Source organism: Apodemus sylvaticus, chromosome 2 (genome assembly GCF_947179515.1).
Source record: "Apodemus sylvaticus chromosome 2, mApoSyl1.1, whole genome shotgun sequence".
NCBI lineage: Eukaryota > Metazoa > Chordata > Mammalia > Rodentia > Muridae > Apodemus > Apodemus sylvaticus.
Genome location: NC_067473.1, coordinates 79,237,779 through 79,258,908, shown reverse-complemented (window position 1 = coordinate 79,258,908; position 21,130 = coordinate 79,237,779). Strand labels below are relative to the sequence as shown.

The 21,130-nt window shown below is 44.9% G+C and overlaps 1 protein-coding gene across 1 annotated transcript in view; it reads right to left on the bottom strand.

Annotated features, from left to right (window-relative positions):
- Positions 1 to 21,130, bottom strand: part of Chn2 (chimerin 2) — a 259,819-nt gene that overhangs the window by 75,382 nt on the left and 163,307 nt on the right. Inside the window, exons 4-6 of the mRNA XM_052173762.1 lie at positions 10,564 to 10,595; positions 7,011 to 7,124; positions 4,971 to 5,256 (exon numbers count right to left, since the gene is read on the bottom strand). Coding sequence (XP_052029722.1) covers positions 4,971 to 5,256; positions 7,011 to 7,124; positions 10,564 to 10,595 — 432 coding nt within the window. The remainder of the gene's footprint in view (positions 1 to 4,970; positions 5,257 to 7,010; positions 7,125 to 10,563; positions 10,596 to 21,130) is intronic.

Sequence of the window (21,130 nt, the reverse complement as noted above, 5' to 3'; positions counted from 1 at the left end):
GACAGAGCAGCTCTCTGAAGGGGGTCCTCCGTGAAGGAGGGTTTCCTAAGGAGGTGGGGGAAAGTTCTGCTAGCCAGGGCTTTTAGGGCAGGGGAATGGAAACCTAAGAGGCTTTGCTGCCTGTGGCAGGATGTAAAAGTGACTGGGGCACTCACTGGTCCTGTAGCAGCCAGGGGAAGGCCGCAAAGGCAGGGAAATGGATGGAAGAGGGCAGCGGACTGGGAGGCTTCTAGGGAAGAGGTGGGATTACCAGGAAGGCCAAAACAGCCCCACCCCCCTCTTAAGACTGACTCCTCCCCTGCAGCCAGTTCTGCCTGCTGCTGTGATGACCTTCCAGTTCTCAACCTCCACTAAGTCCTGAGAACACAGATCCCATGGAACAATCTGGAGGGCTGGGGTGGATGAGGAAGGGTGCTGTGAGCATGACGAGGGGGGTGGGAGGCAGGCAGATGGGAACTGCAAGTGTGGCAGGCAGGGGAGAAAAGCACTCTCCTCGGCTTTGACGTGAGGCGTGTCAGCTGTTTATTCTTGTTTCTTCTTTGAGTGGATACTAATATATGTCACAGTTAAAGCCAAAAGTGCGTCAACAGTAGCAAGGACAGGGCAAGCCTCTTCCACAAGTCTCTTCCACACTCCCTTTCAGACCCTTGCTTCCCCTCGCAACAATCAACAATGGCTACTCTTTATGTAAAACCCTTGTTTTCACAGTTTACATAAATAAATCATAAAGATACAGTTGTACTCCTTTCTGCGCCCCCCGCCCCCGCATCATCCCCTCCCATCTTGGGGGGCCTGCCTGCCTTGCTGTACATGGAGTTACTGTTGTGGAACTCAGGAGGTTGTTGTCTGACATTTACTACCACCAGAAACAGTGAAATGAATGAACAAGACAGAACTGGGTCTGACCATCTTCCAAAAGCAGCGAAGAGAGCGTGTAAGCCGTAACTAGCGCTGGATGCCAGGAAAGGAACAGTGAAATGAACGCGGGGCCGGGCACCCCTAAAACAGAACGAATAAACACGATACAGGTGAGACAGCCCAGACAGCCTGGGATCTAAGACTTCAAAGGATCTGACAGTATTTTTGTTTCAGGTTTTTGGATTAAGGATGAACAACTGCTAGTTGAGCACTGGTCTGAGAAAAATCCCTGGTTCCCCAACATCTGGGGCAGAGGATACTCAATTTGTGTATTATTAAAAGTGCTTTTGCTGTCTCACAGGTACACATTATTTTCACATCAAATATGGGTGCAATTTACTGTGTCAGACTGTTCCCAGTTAATACAGATGCACTTTCCATATTATTTATTCAACTCAGTGGGGTGCATTTGGTGAGAAAGATTGGTTCTTATAACTAGAAACAGCAATGCATTTTCAAAATCAGATTATGTAAAGACTGAGCGATTTCTAATGTCCATTGACAGGATGGTGGCCAAATCTAAGAGGTTACTTAGAGTCACAAAGGCAGTGAGGGCACAGTGAGGTCCAGCTACTCCATAGATTTAAGATGTTCAGAATGTGGGATGGGCTCACCTCCAGCTAGCGTGAACCAGGAATAATGCATCCATGGAGAACCCTGCCTGTGAATCTGGCACAGTTGCACTGAGTCTAAAAGGGGACATAGTCCCACGTCTGTGCAATCTGGGTGTTGAATCCCAGTGTTATTCATAGACTGCCTACCATACTATGTGTCTGGGTTTTTTTTTTCCCCTGAAGACCAGTAAATAATCTATGCCTGCTATAAATTCTAAAAATGTATTTCATGTATTGCACTAAACTGACCATCTTAATTAAATGCACTGAATGGGTAACCCAAATATAAAAGTCAATTAATTAAAGGATTGTGAAGTTTACCTACCAGTAGGGGCTGAACCTTTACGGATTCATTCTGTCTGCAGGCTCCCGGCCTACCTCATCTATAGTTGTTAAAGTCAGGTTCATTGCTGACAACCTGGACAGGAAGTAAATCTGGACACCCTCCAATCTGAAGGGGAAGGTAATACACACACACACACACACACACACTCACTCACACACGCACACACACACACTCACACACACACACACACACACATGTATATTCCAATTGGCACTGTTATTATTCTTGGATTTGTAATAGCATATTCTTTTCTCGATTTACTTGGAAATGATCAATGAGGCAAATGGGTGAGCAGCATTGAGTGCTGTGGAATGAGGCGCTGGATTTGAGCATCGCTGGGAAGCCATTAACTGAAGCGGACAGATACCTCAGGCTCCTCTTAGTCCATCTGCTCAAGTTCCCACTAGCTCTCCTCCAGTCCCTGCCTCCATGGCAACAGGGCCTCTGCCCAGACTGAGGTTTTTCCTAATCACACTTGTCAATACAGGTCATGGAGAAATGGACGGATTCTTATCAAGTTAGCTCATAAGCTACTAAAAAAAAATAAGTGGCCAATAGCAAGTGACCAGATCTAGTGTCTAGAATAATCCTCACGAAAGCCAAGGACATCATTAATGTCCAAGAAAATCCATACCCCTGACAACTGTCCATCAAACTTCTTACTGAGTATGGTTTTCTTCCTTCAGCATTCCTTTTCTTTCCTTACCACCCTCCCCCCTCTCCCCAGTAGATGGGTACAGGCTGGCTCACTCAATGTGGTTAATAATCAAATTATTCATTTTTCCAGGGCAGCGGTTCTCAACCTGTCCGTTTCAACCTGGAAAGGAGTTGAACGACCCTTTCCCAGGGGACACTTAGGTCATTCAAAAAACAAATATTTACATTATAATTCATAACAGTAGCAAATTTAGTTATGAAGTAGCAATGAAAATAATGCTATGGTTCGGGATCACCACAATGGGAAGCACTGTATTAAAGGGGTCACAGTGTTAGGAAGGTTGAGAAGCACTTCTCTAGGAGAATGTGTGCTGACTAGATTTATGAAAACCTGACACAAACTATAGTCATCTGAGAGGAGGAAACCTCAATTGAGAACATGCCTCCCTAAGATCAGGCTGTGGTCCAGCCTGCAGGGCAATGTTCTTAATCAGTGACCCATGGAGAGGGTCCAGCCCATCATGTGGGGCCATCCCTGGGATGGTGCTCCTGTGTCTCGAGTAAAAGTCTGCTGAGCAAGCCATGGGGAGCAAGCCAGTGAGCAGCACCCCTCAATCGCCTTTCTGTCAGTTCCCGCCTTCAGGTTCCTCCTGCCCTGTTTGAGTTCCTTTGATGATGAACAGTGATATGGAACTGTAAGTCGAATAAACCTCCTCAACTTGCTTTTGGGTCATGGTGTTTTATCGCAGCAATATAAATCCTAACTAAGACAGAGGGCTTATCATGTCACATCAGTTTCCTGCTGAGAATAACGCCCAGAAATGCCAGCTTCTACGGGTGGGACTTCCTTGCTGGTTTCCACTGTGGGGCCTGCTTTCTGTAACAGACGGTGTTTTCAAATGGCACTGCTTTCTGATTCAGAAATATAAACACCACTTCAGAGATGTATTTTACAATTTCCTGATTTATTAAGGCTGAGAAGGTCAGCTTCCACATTTTCTATTCCAATTGCTTTTGAACAGATTTACAAACACCAAGGACTAGCTTTCATCCGGACCAGAACAAACTCTGAAAGATGGAGTACTCTCCTCTCTCTCTCTCTCTCTCTCTCTCTCTCTCTCTCTCTCTCCCTCTCTCTCTTCCCCCTCTCCCCTCTCCCCTCTCTCCTTCTCTCCTTCCCTCCCTCTCTCCTAGACATACAAGTTTCCTGTTACGTGTAAACAATCAGCAGTCCCAAAATATCCCAAATCAATTATTTCTGAAAGAATACACAGGTGTTGGGGCGATATCAGAGTTATAAAAAGAAAATGGCAGATTACGTTTTCATGGGCCAGCTGCTCAACTGACATGATGCTGCAGGAAGCCCTCCTTTGCTCTGAGACTCAATTAGCAAATCAATTAACATCATGCTCTTGCAGCCAACAGAGTGGCTGCTCTCTCCAGTCACCCCAGTACTTGGTGAGTCTCCCAACTTGGACGCCCAGTCCTTACCTTCAGCTAAGCTTCCTTCGGTTTCTATAGGCCCTGGCATCAGGAGCCCACTTGAGCTTAAGGATTAGCAGCCCCCAGAGGAGCAGCACCACCATATTGCCCTCCGTGTATCACCCTCTGCTCAGTCCTAGGCCACTCTAAAAGCTGGGCTTGGCTCAGCAACTCTGGGTACTGAAGGTGTGGCGGGCTGTACATATGACCAGGCACAGCAGATGTGGTCCTCAAAGGGACACATTCCCTAAGTCTGCTGGCCAACTGTGGCGGTGCCTTTCAAATAAGCAGCCGGATACTAGAGATGGCGTCCCCTTCACCATGTCCTTCCACTGTTGCGACACGCCCGCCCGCTCCTTCCTAGCTCGCACACTCACCTAACTCAGGGGTGTTCTGATGGCAGTGAAGTACAGTGTGCTTGGCTGGTGGGGAAGATCAGCCTGACCAAGCCTTCCTGAAATGGCAGTCATTATTATGATGAAGGTTTCCAAGCCCATCAGAAACTGTTCATCTAGGTTAGCTCACCTTCAAAAAGGTGGCTAGCCTCCTGCCCATGGATGCTCACACACCCTTAGGACAGACAAACAGAAATCCTATGCATTGGGCCCACTTTGTAGCCAGAGACAGCCAGCAGGCCCCAAGTGGCAATTTTTCACCCAGTGTTTGGCATTGAACAATAATGGAGTATTTCATTTCAAAGCACGAATAAACCCACAAATGACTATTTGTCTAAGTCCTGGATCTGTCCATATAGCCAATCATGGGGTATTTGTGGGTCCTGAGTTTCTCTCCTGTAGCTCAAGACTTGGAAGAGTCTAAGGACCTTTTGGCATGCCAGTTCTAAACCTGGGAGGATTCTCCCCAACATTCCGACAAACTGGACCTCTCATGATCCATTCTTGGTCAGCACAAGCCGACACTAGATGGCCCACGTCCGCCCCTAGGCCGCTTACCTTCTCCACTGGCGTGTGCTCCTCATTGGTGACGCTAGCTTTCCTTGATTCATTTTTAGACCTGCTCAGCCTTCTGGACACTTTTTCTCTGAGGAGAGTGGCATATCCGATGTGTTCGTAAATGGGATTTGTGGTCATTTTTGCGATGTACTCAGCCGCCTTGGTTTCTATGTAGAGTGTGATCAAGCCATCTGTTACCAGGTCGTGAATGGATTCGAACCTCTTCTCACCCACAAAGTGCTTCCCGTCGTGGAAGAGCCGGTAGTTTAAGGTCTGGTTCCCAAACCTGTTCACCAGAAAGCCAAGGATTACTACCAGTGAGATAAGCGTGGGGAAAGTGAAGTAGCTTCCAGAACATTCCACTTGTTAGGCCTGGAATGGGTACTTGGCTCTCATCTCAGAGATCCTAAGAGATGTGAGTATCTATATTTAACAGGAGAAGCAACCGAACCACAAAGAGCCGCCACTTTCTGTTGGAGCCCACCTGCCTGGAATGAAGCAGACAGGATCTAACCTTGGGCATGCATTTGGGAACAATGAATCCAATAAGTCACTCAGGACACTGGGTCATTCCATTCTCATTTGTGAAAGTCAAAGCCCTGATGTATAAATGCATCATCTTTAATGGGAAATGACAATTACCTCGGCAAGGGACACCATAACCAAAGCCCTACAATGTCCCTTATTATCACACCTTTGACTGCGACCCCATCTCTACCATCTTGGTTAATGAAGCAATAGAGAAACATCAGGTAGGCACATTAAATGTACCACCAATATTGGCATCCCCCAGTTCTGCCTACCCAGAGTTCTCAACAGCTTTTGACATAATCCCTTGTCACTGAGCCACTTAGGATATGCTCTGGACATCTCCAGTTGCAACTTGGAAAGCGTCTTTGCAAAGTCACACTGTGGAGACTATATTAGACACACACCCTTCATGTGCTGGCCTGGGAAGACTCTCCTCTGCATCCATTCTTTCTATGGAGAGAGCTCTAGTCAATTTCCAGGGGTCCACAGGAAGACTCTGTGGGGGCAGTTAATGGCCTGGCATATACAAGTGACCCCTTCAGTGCCCCAGCACTTGTGGTGGCCAATCTTTGGAGGCATCTGCCCTGCTGACTTGCTGGCACACATGACGAGCTTCCTCCTAGTGAGTCTGGGGTCAAGGTGGTCTCCGAGAAGTCAGGAATGGTGGACTGCATGTCCATGAAGCACTCGGGCTGACAATCTGCTCATCTTCAGCCAGGCGAACAGACTCTCAGCCTCAGGCCTGCTGCAGCTGGTGTTGGAAAACAGTGGAGTGCAAGGTGATCTGAGCAGGAGTGATTGTGGGAACTGAGCATCTGGGATGTGGGGCAGGCTCGGGACGTGGCCAGCAAAGGTGTCTGTTAAGCATAGCTGGTGTGCCCCATGCCACTGCACTTCACACTTAGATTGGTGGAGATGGTGAATTGTACATTATGTGCACTTTACCATAGTAGGCAGTTGAGGATGCCCTGAGCTCATCCTGAGTGGATGTGTATAGTTGACATTGACACAGCCACGTCAAGGACCCCATAGCCTCAGACTCATTGGACAACTGGCAAAATATTCCCCTCCACTGCCTCGGAGCCTCAAAGGGCACTTAGCAAAGCCTTTCTTGTGTCTGAGCATGAATATTGACATTGTGCCCAGAAAATGCCTACCATCGCTCTCTCCCTGGAGTTTAAGGGAGCAGCCTGAAGACTGCTCCCCTACAGAGACAGCTCCCACTGAGATTAGTTGACCTTGCCTCCTTCTTCAGCTGTATAATATAAACCCTGCCTCCTTAGTCAACTATATGTGACAACCCCATCTCCCTAGTCAACACTATGCTACTCTTCTGAGGAACTGTGGTTTCTCCACCAGAGAGCTTGGGCCATGTGATCTCAGCCTTTCTGGTCTCTCTTCATTGTTTTGCCATCCCAGTCAGGTCTTTCCCTGCAGCACACCGCACTTTTTAAAAATTGGAAAATCATAAAAGCCACTTTCACAAACCATGAGTGGAACCCAGCTCACCTCAGTGCCAGCGTGTAGCATCCCGGCTGCCGTTGGCTTTCTCGGAGGATGTAGGCACCCTCCACACCGCCTAGAAGCTCATCAGCCTGCTCCCGGGAGATGATCCCATGAAACCTGAAGGGACAAGACAGTCACTGTACAAAGTAGAGACTATGAGGATTGGGCTGAAAACCGTGCCTACTAGGTCCCCAGGTCCCCCCTGTCTCAGATGAGATGAAGGCTGTGACTGTGGCTCATCCTGAAGACCCCCCTGGATTTACCTCCCTGTACTCCCAACACAGGAAAATATACAGTCCACCTGGCTCTCTGCTCCTGTCTTTGCTCTGGGGCTAAAAATGAAGATCTAAATGAAAGCTAAGTTACGGCTCCTTTCAAACCGTGGGAATAACAAAAGAACAATTGCTAATTTAGCTTTCAGCTCAAACACAGAGAACCGTGGATTATCCTGATTGCAAATGAACACTTATTGATTAGCAACCTGCTTGCTTCTGGTGCTGGGCATCGTTAATTTTAGACGCTCATTCTCTGGAAAGATGGGCTGGCTAGAAGCCACGGTCTTCCAGTGTTTTACATTAGAGATTAATTGTTTAGGTGGGTGCTTGGGAAAAGAATCTACTTTTCCACTTTTAATGATAATGTTAGTCTTCAATTTCTCTGTTACAAAATGAACATAATGTTAGTCTTCAATTTCTCTGTTACAAAATGAACACACACACACACACACACACACACACGCGAGATGGGGGACGTCTGAGTGGGACTTCTGGCTTGTCAAAGACTGCACTGGTCTTCTGAAGGCAGTTGTCTGAGGCCTGGAGTTTGGACAGTGACTGGTGGGGGGTGAAGGCAGGTAGCTGGGTGGATCTATTTGTCCTTCTCCCTTTAAATAAAGATGAAGGCTCACAGCCATCACTAACAATTCTTTGTTTTGCTTGTTTTGAGACAGTGTCTTTATTATGTAGCCTTTCCTATCCTGGATCTCATTATGTAGACTAGACTGGCCTCAAACACACAGGATCCACTTGCCTCTGTCTCCCAGGTGAGCATCTGTCATCACTAGCAATTCTATCCTTCATGTGTCTAAAATGTGGGATCTTGAGTATGAGAAGAGGCCAGTGTCCAGCGCCTCTAAACTCCTGGCAGAGGGATAATACCCCTTTCTAAGAAAGGGGACTTTGGGGGAATAATCATGCAACGAATTTTCTGAGCATAAAAAATAAAATAACATTTGCTGCCCCCTCTCTGGTCAAGAATATAAAACTTAGGCTGGAGGACAAATGTGATGGATGTGTATGCGTGTGAGTGAGTGTGTGTGTGTGTGTGTGTGTGTGTGTGTGAGTGAGTGTGTGTATGTCTCTTTGTGTGGTATATGTGTATATGAATTTCTGTATGTGTGTGGTGTGTGTATGAGTGTCTCTGTGTAAGTGTGTGTGGTATATGTGTATGTCTGTATGAGTGTGTGTGTATGTCTGTGTGTGAAAATGTGTGTGAGTGTGTAGTTTGTCTGTGTGTTTGTGTCTGTATGGTATGTATATATATGTGTATGTGTGTGTGTGTGTGGTTTGTCTGTGTGTGTCGGTGTGTGTCTGTGTGTGTTTTGTGTGTATGTATATGTGTGTGTGTGGTATATGAGTGCGTGCATGGTGTGTGTTGTGTATGAGTGTCTGTGTGTATGTCTGTGTGGGAATATGTGTGTGTGTGTGGTGTGTGAGTATGTGGTTTGTCTGTGCGTATTTTGTGTGTATGTATATGTGGGTATGTGTGTGGTGTGTGTATGAGTGTCTCTATGTGTGGTGTGTGTATGTGTGTATGAGTGTCTGTGTATGGGAATGTGTGTGAGTGTGTGTAGTTTGTCTGTATGTGTCTGTGTGTGTTTTGTGTGTATGTATATATGCATCTGTGTGTGTTTGGTGTGTGTATGTGTGTGTGTGTGTGTGTGTGTGTGTGTGGTGTGTGGTGTTACCCTACTGTCCTTCTTTTCAATATTCTTCTTTTCAATAGTGGATCTACTAGTTGACATTCTGGCCCTAGGGGAGCAAGCACTGCAGCAGCTTCAGTGGCCCTGCATGAAACTCTCAGCCTGAAGGTGACGGTGATGCCAGCGGGGGTGGGGGCTTACGCTCTGCTAAGTTCTTGTTTTAAATATCAGGAATCAGTGCTTGGATAGAGCAGCACTGTTGGCGAACACTGAGGACGAGTGCTGCGATGTAAGAGCAACCCTCTTGCAGTCAGAGACCAAGATTTCCATGAAGAAGAGTGAGATGGAACTTGAGCTTGGCCAAGACCCTTGGGTCTAAGTGGGTCTCATACACTTGTACACGGAGCAGAGGGGTTTGGGGTTCTGTGAGTGAGACCCCTGGACCCTTGAGATATTGTGGAGAAGCCTCCTGTGTCGCATGAGCCCTGGCAGGGAGAGTTGCTCTGTGGTCATCAATTCAGGTACTAAACTGTATATAGTAGGTTTGCCTGTTTGCTTTCTCGTTAAAAATTGTAATCTGCAAGTAACTTTGAAGTCAGATGTAGAATCAAAGTCACGTGACAGCATAGGCCAGCTATCAGCGGCAGGACGGTGGGTGGGACGGTGGGTGGGAGGGGAGTCTACACTCCTGGGTGGGTGCTTGAGAGGCACTGGATGGATGGAGGTGCAAAGTCTGACAAGAAAGGCTCCAGAATGCAGCTGTGTCCACGGGGAGGAGGGCAGGCTGGACTGACCAGACAGTCCACTAGCCATGAGGCCGAGCTCCAACTTCTGGGTATGAAGATGAGAGGGAAGGTCTCATTGGTTAAGGGAGCCCAGGAGGTGCCCCTGAAAGAGCTTTTGCCTCATCCTGCCTCTAGGCTGGCCTTCAGAAGGGACTTCTGTACCTTTTCCTCCTTGGACCCCTCCACGGTCCTCTCTCTTTAAAGGGTTCTGTACCTCGCAGCCTCAGATCAGACTACAAATGACTTCACTAGTTACAGTCTTTGCCATGTGCTAGATTACTAAGGAAATCAGAGCTAGAGAAGGGGTTAAAGGACAAGGTGGCCGGGATAGAAAGAGAATAAAAATGGGCTTAAGGCAATCTGGCTGATAATACCTAAGCCTAGAGAATGATTTGTTTGGTTTTCCCACACTGCAGGGAAAGGGATGCTTTTCCTGAGCACTGTGTTATGAGATCCACGACAGTCAGGAATTCAGCTGAAGTGTACCGTCTTTGACATCTATGTGTTTGTATTGCATCAGGGTAGACAGCGAAATGAAATGCTGGCGGAAAGTTGGTAGAAAGCCTTCCTTTCAAACGCTGGCCAGGCACCCGGAGGCCGGCTCTGAAGAGAGAAGTACTACACACAACTCTCCCCCTGCCGGGCCTTCGTGGAAACCAGGTACCTGAGTGTGGGAAGGAAAACTCAATACAAAAGTGTCTGATTGCATTTATTCTTCTTTCTAAACTCTTACACAATAGACATGTGATGAAGACAATGTTAGTAAATAGTTAACAGTTAAATTTGAATGACATATGAAGCGACTACTTATTAAATTGTTAAAACAAAGAATAGTATAATGAATACATACTCTCTTCCATAATATTTTGGTCTGTTTTCCACCTATATTAAAAAAGAAGGAAAATGTTAATAATGCATTTGAATTCAAACCAGTTAAATAAAAATGTGATTCAGATAAATAGCCAGTGTCCTGGTTGTAATTTTACTATAGATTCATTCACCAAATCAGAAAGGCCCATGAAACTTTGGAATTAATCAATATATCCTAATGGATAGAAACATCCAGAATCATTATATTTCTATTTTCATTAGGATAATTTCACATTAAACCAGATCAACCTAATAAAGACTTTTCCAAAAAAGATAACATTTTTCCCCCAAAGGAAACTATGTGTTGTTTATTTTAACAGTAAGGCATTTACAAGAACATTTTAACTTCATTCTAAAAGACAAGGCAGCTATTTCTAACATGAATAAAACATAAGCATTTATTTCAATCTTCACTTAATTGTCTTGTTTTGATCTTATAAATAAACAAGGGTTTGCACCTGGATAAAAAAATAAAGTAAATATGATTTGGTTTCTTCTCAAATAAAGTTGGTATTCTAGCACTCGCCTTTCCTTTTCAACAAAGGCCTGGTAATGGGACCCTGAGGCCCAGGACACAGCAAGCAAGACTCAAATGACTACATCAGATCAGATCACAGAAGAATTTTGTTCTCTGATGTTCGCAGTATTCGCTTGATGGGATATGATATGCGTAGATTTTCACATCTGGCTGTCAGTTCTGCTTTAATTCTAGGGACAATGCAAATACAGCTGAGTCATGTGAAGTTAGAAGTCTTACTGATAGTTACACATTTGGAAACAAATTTGTGTCTGTTCCCTGGTGTCAGATATGAGCCTGGCAGATGTTTTGTTCATAGTCAGCTCTGTCTACAGCCAAATAGACTGTTTTCCCAATAAGGCTTACAGATAGGCAGAGTGGTTGGATTTCCAGGTGCCAGGCGGTTCCTAGTACATTGCCATCTCCCCTATATCTCAAAGGATAGAGAGGCCATAGGATCTTATAGACCACAAGGAAAGCTCAGAAAGGGGACCCAAGTGAAGATCACTTCACAATCTAGCTAGGACAAAGCTAGTTCATACACAAATAATCTAGACACTTCTAAACATATGTTCTCTCTACAGTCAAAGACTGCTCATAATTTTTGATCTTGGAGGTGTGAAGTCTACTCCACATTTTTGTGAAAATGTATATTTAAATGATATAATTAACTAATGCACAGTGTGTGAGGAAGCTTCTTCTTAGCAGGTATCTTTTCTGTAAGTGCTATGTTCTAGTCACTTTCTTTACACAACAGTTACTTTTTAAATGTGAGCGGAAAATTGTCACAGATTCCATTCTATTGACTTTTGGAGTTGTTATTTATGTGATACTTCTGATAGTCCATCGCCACATCAGTGTGCTACAGAGACAGTTTAGATCTAGAAAATCCAAGGGCTCTACGAAAGCAATGCATAATGGCAAATATCTTTCCATTCTTGGAGATCTAACTGTCCAAAATTAGAAATAGTTCATTCTTTAGAAGGGGAAATTTTCACTCCCATCTTTTTGGCTAACCTATAACACAAGGCGCAAAATCCGAGTGTAGCCCTTCATCCCTTCCATTCCCCTATCCTCATTTCTCCCACAGAAGATGAGTAACTATCTTCTCAAGTAGACAGCATGGTAGGTAAAGCTGGCGCCTGCCACCTGGAATGTAGGTAAGAGTTTTAACAACTATGGAATTTAATTGATTCTTAGTAACACAACAATTGCTGTTGGTTCACTCATCACTTATGAAAATACACATCATGTGTATTAGGTTCAGGGCTCTGTGCTTAGCCCTGTCTTGTTCACACAGCGATGGCCAAGCAAATACAGACAGGACACAGCGACAAGGAGATCCCCGGTTTCTGTGCTTGTGTGGGGAACACAAGGAGAAATCTAACATGGACTGCCAAATAGGGAAATCGGCATGGTGTCTTAAAGTCTCCCTAGTAAGATCTTGCCCAGAGGAGCCTTCAATCCAAGTGAGGGACAAACCCCTTATGTGTGAAACCACTAGGACATCACCAGGGAACACCAAGTCCCAAAGGACATTGTGTACATGGAATGGAGCCAGGGAAGAGGCCCCAAATGTCACCAGAAAAGTGTAATGAAATTATTAGTCCACCTTTATCTGAATTCAAATCCAGGCAGGCATCCCAGTGTTATTTTCTTCATTTGGGAGCTTTACACAGAAGGAGAGGAAGGGTGGGCTCAAGCGCGAGGAAGGCACGGATGCACTGGGCCCATGACGGAGCTCTCACCGAACAAAGCTTCTCTGATAGCAACCAGATCCTAGCTTTTCCCTTTATCCTCTCTGGAGCTCTTACAAAATACGCATTGTTCATGATTACGAGAAAAAATGGCTGGGGTTAAAGGGTTAAAAACCATCTTTTTTTTTTCTTTTTCTAAATTTTTTTGTTGGCAGAAGTCTCAGCAAGAACTACACTCTAGCAAGCCTTAAACAAGCCCAGAGCGAGCTTGTCAGTTATAGGACTCTGGGAAAGCCACAGAGCCTCAACATTTTCTTCAGGCTGGATGAGAGTAGATCCTTGGATCTAGAGAAAACATTATTATCTTGGTATCAAGGATCAGAGGGATAGGGTCCTGTCCAGTGACCCCTCTAACCTCTACACTGTGGTCTAGAAGGACTCAATGTGCTCTCTCCCCAGGCACAGCTCTACTAGCCGTGATCTCTCTCTCTCTCTCTCTCTCTCTCTCTCTCTCTCTCTCTCTCTGTGTGTGTGTGTGTGTGTGTGTGTATGTGCTTATAATATATATGCATGACATGTATGTGTACCCGTGGGTCCACACAGAGGCCAGGGTAAGGGAAGGACACTGGGTATCTTACTCTATCATTCTCTGCCTTGTCCTTTGAGAGTGAGACTCTCACTGAATCTGAATGGTTTTGTTTTATTTTGTTTCCTTGTTGAGAAAGAACCCTTCCTTCCCTAGCAGTCACATATTTCCTTCCTCTGGTTTTATTTTCAGAAGCTTTCCACGTCTGGCACTGTGTGGAGACACCACACACCTGAGCCTCATACAACCCTATACAATGAGTTAGTTAGGCAGTGAGAGCCTTCTTCGCTCACATGGCAAAAGGATCGATTTCTTGCTAAAGCTTCCTAAAAGATCAAATTTCTGAATGTTGCTAAAATTCTACTAAATAACCACAGAACATTGCAATGAGAATTTTTGTATAATGCAAAACATTGTAGGATTAATTCTTCTAATTGTTTAACACTTAAGAGAGTAATGTATATGTACTCCTCTATGTGGTATGCAGCGAAACAGACTGGGGAGGTCACTACCCTTCCCCACTGAGCATGCACCATAATAAAAATAAGCAATGGGATACTCTTGGCAAAGATAGGAATGTTACCCACTAACTGGACCAGACTGGTGGTGGCCTCGGGTGTGCCCGAGCTTACCAACCATCAACCACAATTCTTCAGGGGGAGGAAATGGGATTGTGCTCTATGTTCAAACTCAGGCCAATTGGGACAGCACTGAGCTCTGGAAGAAGCCTCCTTCCCCAGGCTAGGACGCCCCTACTCAGAGTATCACGGAAAAGGGTGTCACCAGGTCATCAGGACAGAGCCTTACCCTCAGCATGGAGCATAAATCTGTACCTCAAAGTGGAGTCACGAAAGTCTTGGCATTTTAGAAGGCCCCAGGCATCTGAGTGCTTGGCACAGCAGGTTGTTAGGTAAGGAGAGATGGCTAAATGGCCAGGAAGCCAGTGTAGCAGGCAGTGTTCAGAGGGCAAAGAGCTCTGTGCTCAACAGAAATGTGTGGAAAGGTGGGGTTGTAGGCCTTTCCTCACCGAGGACCCACCTCCTGCACCACTCCGGGAAGGGTATTAAACGTCTTTGCTTCTCATTTTCCTCAGTCTTTAATACTATGGACGCTCTCAAGCATGCTATTTTAATATGATGACTTCTGAGATCAGAGGAGGCATTGCCTATAAAAACCATGAGACTTGGAACAGCCCAGCACTGATCTTACATTACTGAGTGCTACAATGTACGCTATGTTCTGTGAGTATTATCTCATTAGGACCTCGACAGCACAAGGAGGGTAAGTGAGACTGAGGGCAAGTTCCACACTGGGCAGGCCACCCTTGGCTCCAGTAAAGACTGAACAATCTTAAGGCCTTGGTTGACTGGAAATTCTTCACGTTAGCTACTTTGCTTATCTGGAGGCCTTTGGGTTTCTCTTTGATGTTGACAAAAACCTTCAAACCTCTTCCCAGTGACCTAAATTCTATCAGAGAGTTAGCCAATCGATAAATTTGCCCCAGTGCCCTGACAGTCTCGAATTCTTTTCATGTGATTTAGAATTAAATTTCTTCCCAAACTACCAGGTTTATTCTGCTAATTTTAAGGAAGACTTTTCAGCAGTGTGTAAAGCCTGGAAGAACATTCTGGTGACAGCTGCACTGTGAGAGACAGGAGGTATAATCCTTAAATGAGTTTCTTTATAGTCAGATTATCATTGCTTAGATAAACACACATTCTTTTATATTCAATACAAAGACATTTAAAGAACATCATTGAGTCTTCTGTAAACAAGGTTTCCAATTATTGGAAAAAAACAAAGCTTGTATAATCCCTCAGCAGCTGGTATATGTTAAGTTTATACTTAACAGAAATAATTTTAAAAACCTAATTTAGGAGCCTTTTTGCGTGAGGCAACCAGACTGCTGAGTTCTCTGAGATACAAATCAAATGTGGGAGGAAAAGCCTTTGATGGAAGATTTGGACTGGTCATACTGGGGTGATTTCGCCCACAAAATTAAGGATGCCTAATTCCTTTCTAATTAGAAACTAAAGATCTCTGCTGAAAAGAAAATCAAATAAAAGCCCAGGAATTTCCATTCTTATAATTCAATGCGTATGGCATAGAGAAAACACTGAGCGCATCCAAATCCCATGTCTTTCTAGAACCCAAGGCCCTATTTCCCCAGGGCATAACTTCAAGCTTTTCTGAACCTGTCAGTGAGCCCCAAGAAATGACCCCCCCATCCTTTCTTGATCAGAATGTGTTATAACAATGCGATATCCACAGGTTGAAGAAATGGTACAATGGCTAAGGGCATTTGTTATTCTTGCAGAGGACCTGGATTTGTCCCCTCCACCCCACCCCTGTGCACTCTGGACTATAGCTCAAGTTCTAGGGGATCTAATGTCCCCCTCTGGCCTCCATGGGTATTACACATATGCAGCACACATACATACTGGCTCAAACACATCACATATCACATGAGGCAAATCACTCATACACATGACATAAAAATAAATCTTAAAAATAAATCTATCCAGAGTTGCTGTGGTCAGCTTCAAGCAGTCACTGTGGCCTTGCTTGCACTGTGAGCACACAGTAGGGCAGGGTAAGGACTTGGTGAAAACTCTCTGCTGGGAGCAGATGGACAGATAGACCAAAGCAACTCCATTGGTTTGGTTTGCTTTCTGCCCTTAATGTCTCTTCTTAAAATTTCCTAGGAATTTGACTTAAAAGTTAGTTATATAAAAAATAAAAGATGTTTTCCTAGACCAGCAGTACCCAACTGTAACGAGATGACCCTTTCTACCCCAAGAATCCCCAGGCACACTCAGCAAGGGGACAAATGGTGCTGACTATTCTGACTCTGTGGGTGGGGGTGGCAATGGTTTCGGGTCTGTAGTCTGGAATGTTGCTGAACAGGCTGCAACCTGTCATAGCTAAGAGGCCAGTAGTGAAAAAGCCTGTTTGAGAATAAAAGAACTGCACACTTTTGACTATTTTCAAGAAAGTTACTAATAAACCAAAATTTAAATAAGCAACAAATGCTATGAATGCTTAAAGTAGAATAGAATTAAAGAAGGAAACAGGAAATATTTCATTTTTTATATAATACTGGTCTAAAAGTATGTTTAAGAATAGGATAATATTTGTGAAATGCCAACAACAGATCAAAGTAGTGCAAGGGAGCATGAACTAGATGAGACTAAAATGTTGATAAAATTAATAAGAGAACCTATTCCCTGATTGGAAGAAATATAAATGCTGTCAAGTGTAAAAACAAAATGAGCAAAAACACTACATGAAAATTTTAAGTAGTTGGGGAGTAGATTAGACACACTATGGTTAGACACACTATGAGCATAAGTGAGCCACTGCAGGAGCTTCCAGCTGTTGTGGGACTGACTCCTTTGCAATTCTGCCCTAGATGGTGTACTGGAACAGCCTCTAGCAGTCAGTGCCCAAGCACAGAAGACATCCTGGGATAGGAGCCTGAAGCTCTGTTTAAATATCTGTCTGGGATGGATCTCAATATCCCTAGAACTCTTTAGATAAGCAACCATAGAACACACATCATAACAGGAGGAATATGTGATGCCCAGATTTCTTATGTGCACATCTGAAAAGCAACAGAAGAGCAGTTACACCCCGATGTGCACATACACTGGATCATTTCTTGCATACCGGGCCTGTGCTTCTGGTTCTGATCTTTTCTTTAGGCCTACTGACCCTGACCCAGAGCATCCCTGTGGGTCAGGCCAGGAGAGGCAGAGGAGGAGACACACTGCACAGGTTCCTTCTGTGCACATGCCTTAGCTCACCAACAAGTAGCCAGCAGAGGCTATCATCCCAACTGTATATGAGCAGAGGAAGGCTTGTAAGGCTATATTCCCTGAAGGCCATGAAAAAGAGTGAGGTTGGCATACAGACCAGGATCTGGTGGATGCTGATAATCTACATGGGGCAGAAGGGGAATTTCCAGGGCACAGAAGAAAATGCAACCACGGAAAACACTGGATCTGCTGGAATCACTGTATTGAACTCTATATCATTAAAAATCTCTAATACTATCCATTCTAGCACCCTGTTAGAGTGGATGGTATGGGAAAATCTGTTCAGAGAACAAATTTTAGGTCAAAAGTTTTTGTGGATGGGTTGATGTCCCCATCCTTCCACTGGAAGTCCCTCTGGGCTATAGGAGATGGCCACTTCAGTCTCCATATCCCTTGCTGCTAAGGTCACCGCCCTCCTGTAGACTGCCCAGAGCCTCCCAACTAGCTGGAGAGATGGCCCTCTACTGATTTCTGTTCCCAGCACTATCCTGAGCCCTTCCTCCTCACACCTGATCCCCATTCCCTTTCTTAGTTTCTATGGGTCTGTGGACTGTAGCGTAGTTATCCTGTACTTCATGGTTAATGTCCACTTATAAGTGAGTACATAAAATGTGTGTCTTTCTGGGTCTGGGTTACCTCACCTGGGATGATGTTTTCTAGTTCCATCCATTTGCCTGAAAATTCCATATCTTTGTTTTAAACAGGTGAGTAGTGTTCCAATTGTGTAGATATAGCACATTTTCTTTATCCACTCTTTAGAGCATGCTGGGTCTGGACCTAGGCCTCCTACACATTTGTAGCAGATGTGCATCTTGGTCTTCATGTGGGTCCCAAATGAAGTAGAGGTTGTCTCTGACTCTGTTGCCTGCCATTGGACCCCGTTCCCCCAGCTGGACTGTCTGGTCTGGCCTCAGTGGGAGAGGCCTTAGTCCTGCTGTGAATTGATGTCCCAGGGCAGGACATCTGAGGAGAATGGGAGGGACTGATGGGAGGGAGGGATTTGGGAGGGTAGGACTGGGAAGGAGGGCTATGATCAGGATATAAAGTGAATAAATAAATAAATTAATGAATTAATGGGAAAAAAGGAAAGAAAATCTGCTCACAGCACCTAGTACCTCAGCATCTCTGTGGATGACTTTACCCAAGGCTCCTGGGTGCTGTCATTCCTAGAGCACGCTCTCCCCTCCAGTGCAACCTTTCTCTCAGTGGCTGTTGCAGGTGTCCCTCCCTTTCTCCCTATGCCCACCAGCATGAATCTAGTCTCCAGGTCTACCAAAATAGTATTTTCACTGATCCTGTCTGAACTTTCCTCACTCCCATATCTGTTTTATACTGAACAGAAAAGACAGGCTGTAATCACATTGCTGACTGTTCCAAACCTCATTTCCTCATTACTGGGGGAGGGGAGAACTCATACCACTTAGTGGGATCATCTTGAATCGCTCTACTGAGGTCCTGTCCTACCTTGCAGACACTGTACTGAGCGGGGCAACCTCCATCCACAAGGACAAAAGCCTTGTTCTTTCTCATCCATGGCTGCCAGCTCTGAATCTTTAGATTCCCGTATCAGAAGCCAAAAATAAGTACAAGGGGATAATGGCGCAGGGGGTGGGGTGGGGTTGTTGGGGAGAAGCTCTAGGGAGGGGGATAGCAGGTTCTATAAAAGGGAGAAAATGGGGAAACCTGGTGGAGGAGGCAGCAGTATGGGGTGAAAGGTAAGCAAAGATCATTAATACTAAGGATGATTGAGAAGGTCATAGGAAAACAGTATTTTATAATTTATTTTGTATTTTATTTAAAAATACAAAATTACAGAGTTTGTATGTGTAATTGTGTGTCTGTGTGTCTGTGTATCTGTGTATCTGTGTATCTGTGTGTATCTGTATCTGTGTGTATGTTTTAAATGGAGAGAGCCTGCCTGCATTTCCCTCTTTCTGATACTTCCTATAAGCAGGTGTAATAGTTTAAAAAAAAAAAAAAACTTATAAAGGGAAATCAAAGCCCAGGATTTATTCATGGATGGAAATGTTATCTTATAATCTAACCCTAAATCTTTTTTTCTTTTGTTTTGTTTTTGCTTCATATTGTGCTTCTTTGCTCGCTTGGTCTTCAATTGAGAACTCAGATTCCTCTCTGGAGAATACGGATTGATCATTAGAGGAATACGGATTGATCATTAGAAGCTGTCTCAGCCCCTTGATTACATCTTCTTTCTCAAACTAAAGAACCCTTGTTCTCTTAACCTTTTTCAAAGAGGCTCCACCTCCAGTCCTTAGCTCATCTTCCTCATTCTCCTCTGACTGTCTTCAAATTCTTCATATTCCTCCTAAGTCCAAGGAACTCGAGCTGCCCAATAGAATCAATGAACGGGAAGGGAGACCATGCTGCTGCTAACCTTGGGGGCACTTAGAGGGCATGTCAGCAAACATGTTTGCTTAAATCCTCTCTTCTCTTCCTTCAAAGCTTAATCCATTCCCAACGTGAGAGAAAGCTTTTGTCTAGTGTTAGTTTCTTTTGCAGTCTATGGTGGAGGACATTTAGAGAAGTCCCTGCAACTCCTACCCAGTGACATTTTAATTCTGAAGATAAACTCAATGTGTTCCTATTACGTTCTATATGCACATTTGTGACTTATATTTAAAAAAAACAAAACAGTTCTTTCTCTGTCCATATCTGTCCTTTTCTGTGGTTGTTTCTGTCTCTGTCTCTATCTGTCTCTCTGTGCTTCTGTCTTGTCTCTGTCCCTCCGTACCTCCTTCCCTCTCTCCCTCCTTCCCTCCCCTTCTCTTTCTGTGTATGTGTCCTGTGAAGATCAAGTCTTCCCCTTGGGGATAATACGGTGTCAGAGCATCATGGTCCCGTGACTTCTTCACGCCTGCAGCGTGCTTTTACATATGTTCTCCCACCAGACCGGTGGGCTATATGCCTTTGCATCTTTCTTATATCACAGGAAGCTGCAGCTCAGAGTGGTTACCGGTTGGCTCTCACAGCTCAGGAGAGCGAATACTGAAGGCCAGCCCTGCTTCAGGACTCTCATTTCTCTGTATCACAATGATTTCTATAAAAATCTAGAAACTTGTATGTTATTTTTAAAAAGTGCCCAGTACTCTGCTTCCAGAGTAGGAACTCCCCGAAGAACTCCACCATCAGAGTGATAAATCGACAGTGAGAGCTCTTGATGAATGCTTGTCCGTCTGCTCGTTCTGAACTTCACAGTCTCCATTCCTGAGCACGGGTTTCCACTGCCACCAGACACAGAGCCTGTCTCCCGCCTGCCCGGGCTCAATACCCCAGAGGACAGCTTAGCTTCTCAGTCTCCTCTGCTTGCACAAATAATCTTGGCTTTCCGGATGCTTTTGTGTGGAAATCTCCACAGATCTGGTTGACTACATGAAAGGCTGGAAGGTATTCACAGCAGGAGTGCCCACACCCCACGGACATTCCATAGCATTTCACAGCCTATCAGTCTGTTCATCCTCTATTGCCCGCCCATCCGACTTTTAAAACTATGTTTTCCAAAGTGGAGGGCTTAGCCCACTTCTCTCCAAACATTTACATACTACCCAATAGTCAGCGTCAGTGGCTGTTAGACTTTTGATAGGAGGTGACACCAGCTTTCTTCCTGAAATTAAAACCAGTGTAGTTTAAACGTCCAGGAAGTGTTACAAATGTCAACTCCACCCAGTCCACTCACCCCTGAGCAGTACTGGTCATTTTTACTAGTAGACTGCCATCTACAGGTGAGGGAGATGGCCACTGAATGCCAGCTTCTTGCTGCTTGGCCTTTCTTGACAATGTGCATGTGCTACGAATAAAAGGCAGTTCTTTCAAATGACTGGGAGTGGCTTCCTTCCTCAGCCCCGGGCCCAGTTCCCTTCTACCTTCATAGTGTCTGGGAGAGGGCAAGGACAAACAGCAGTGCTTTCCGT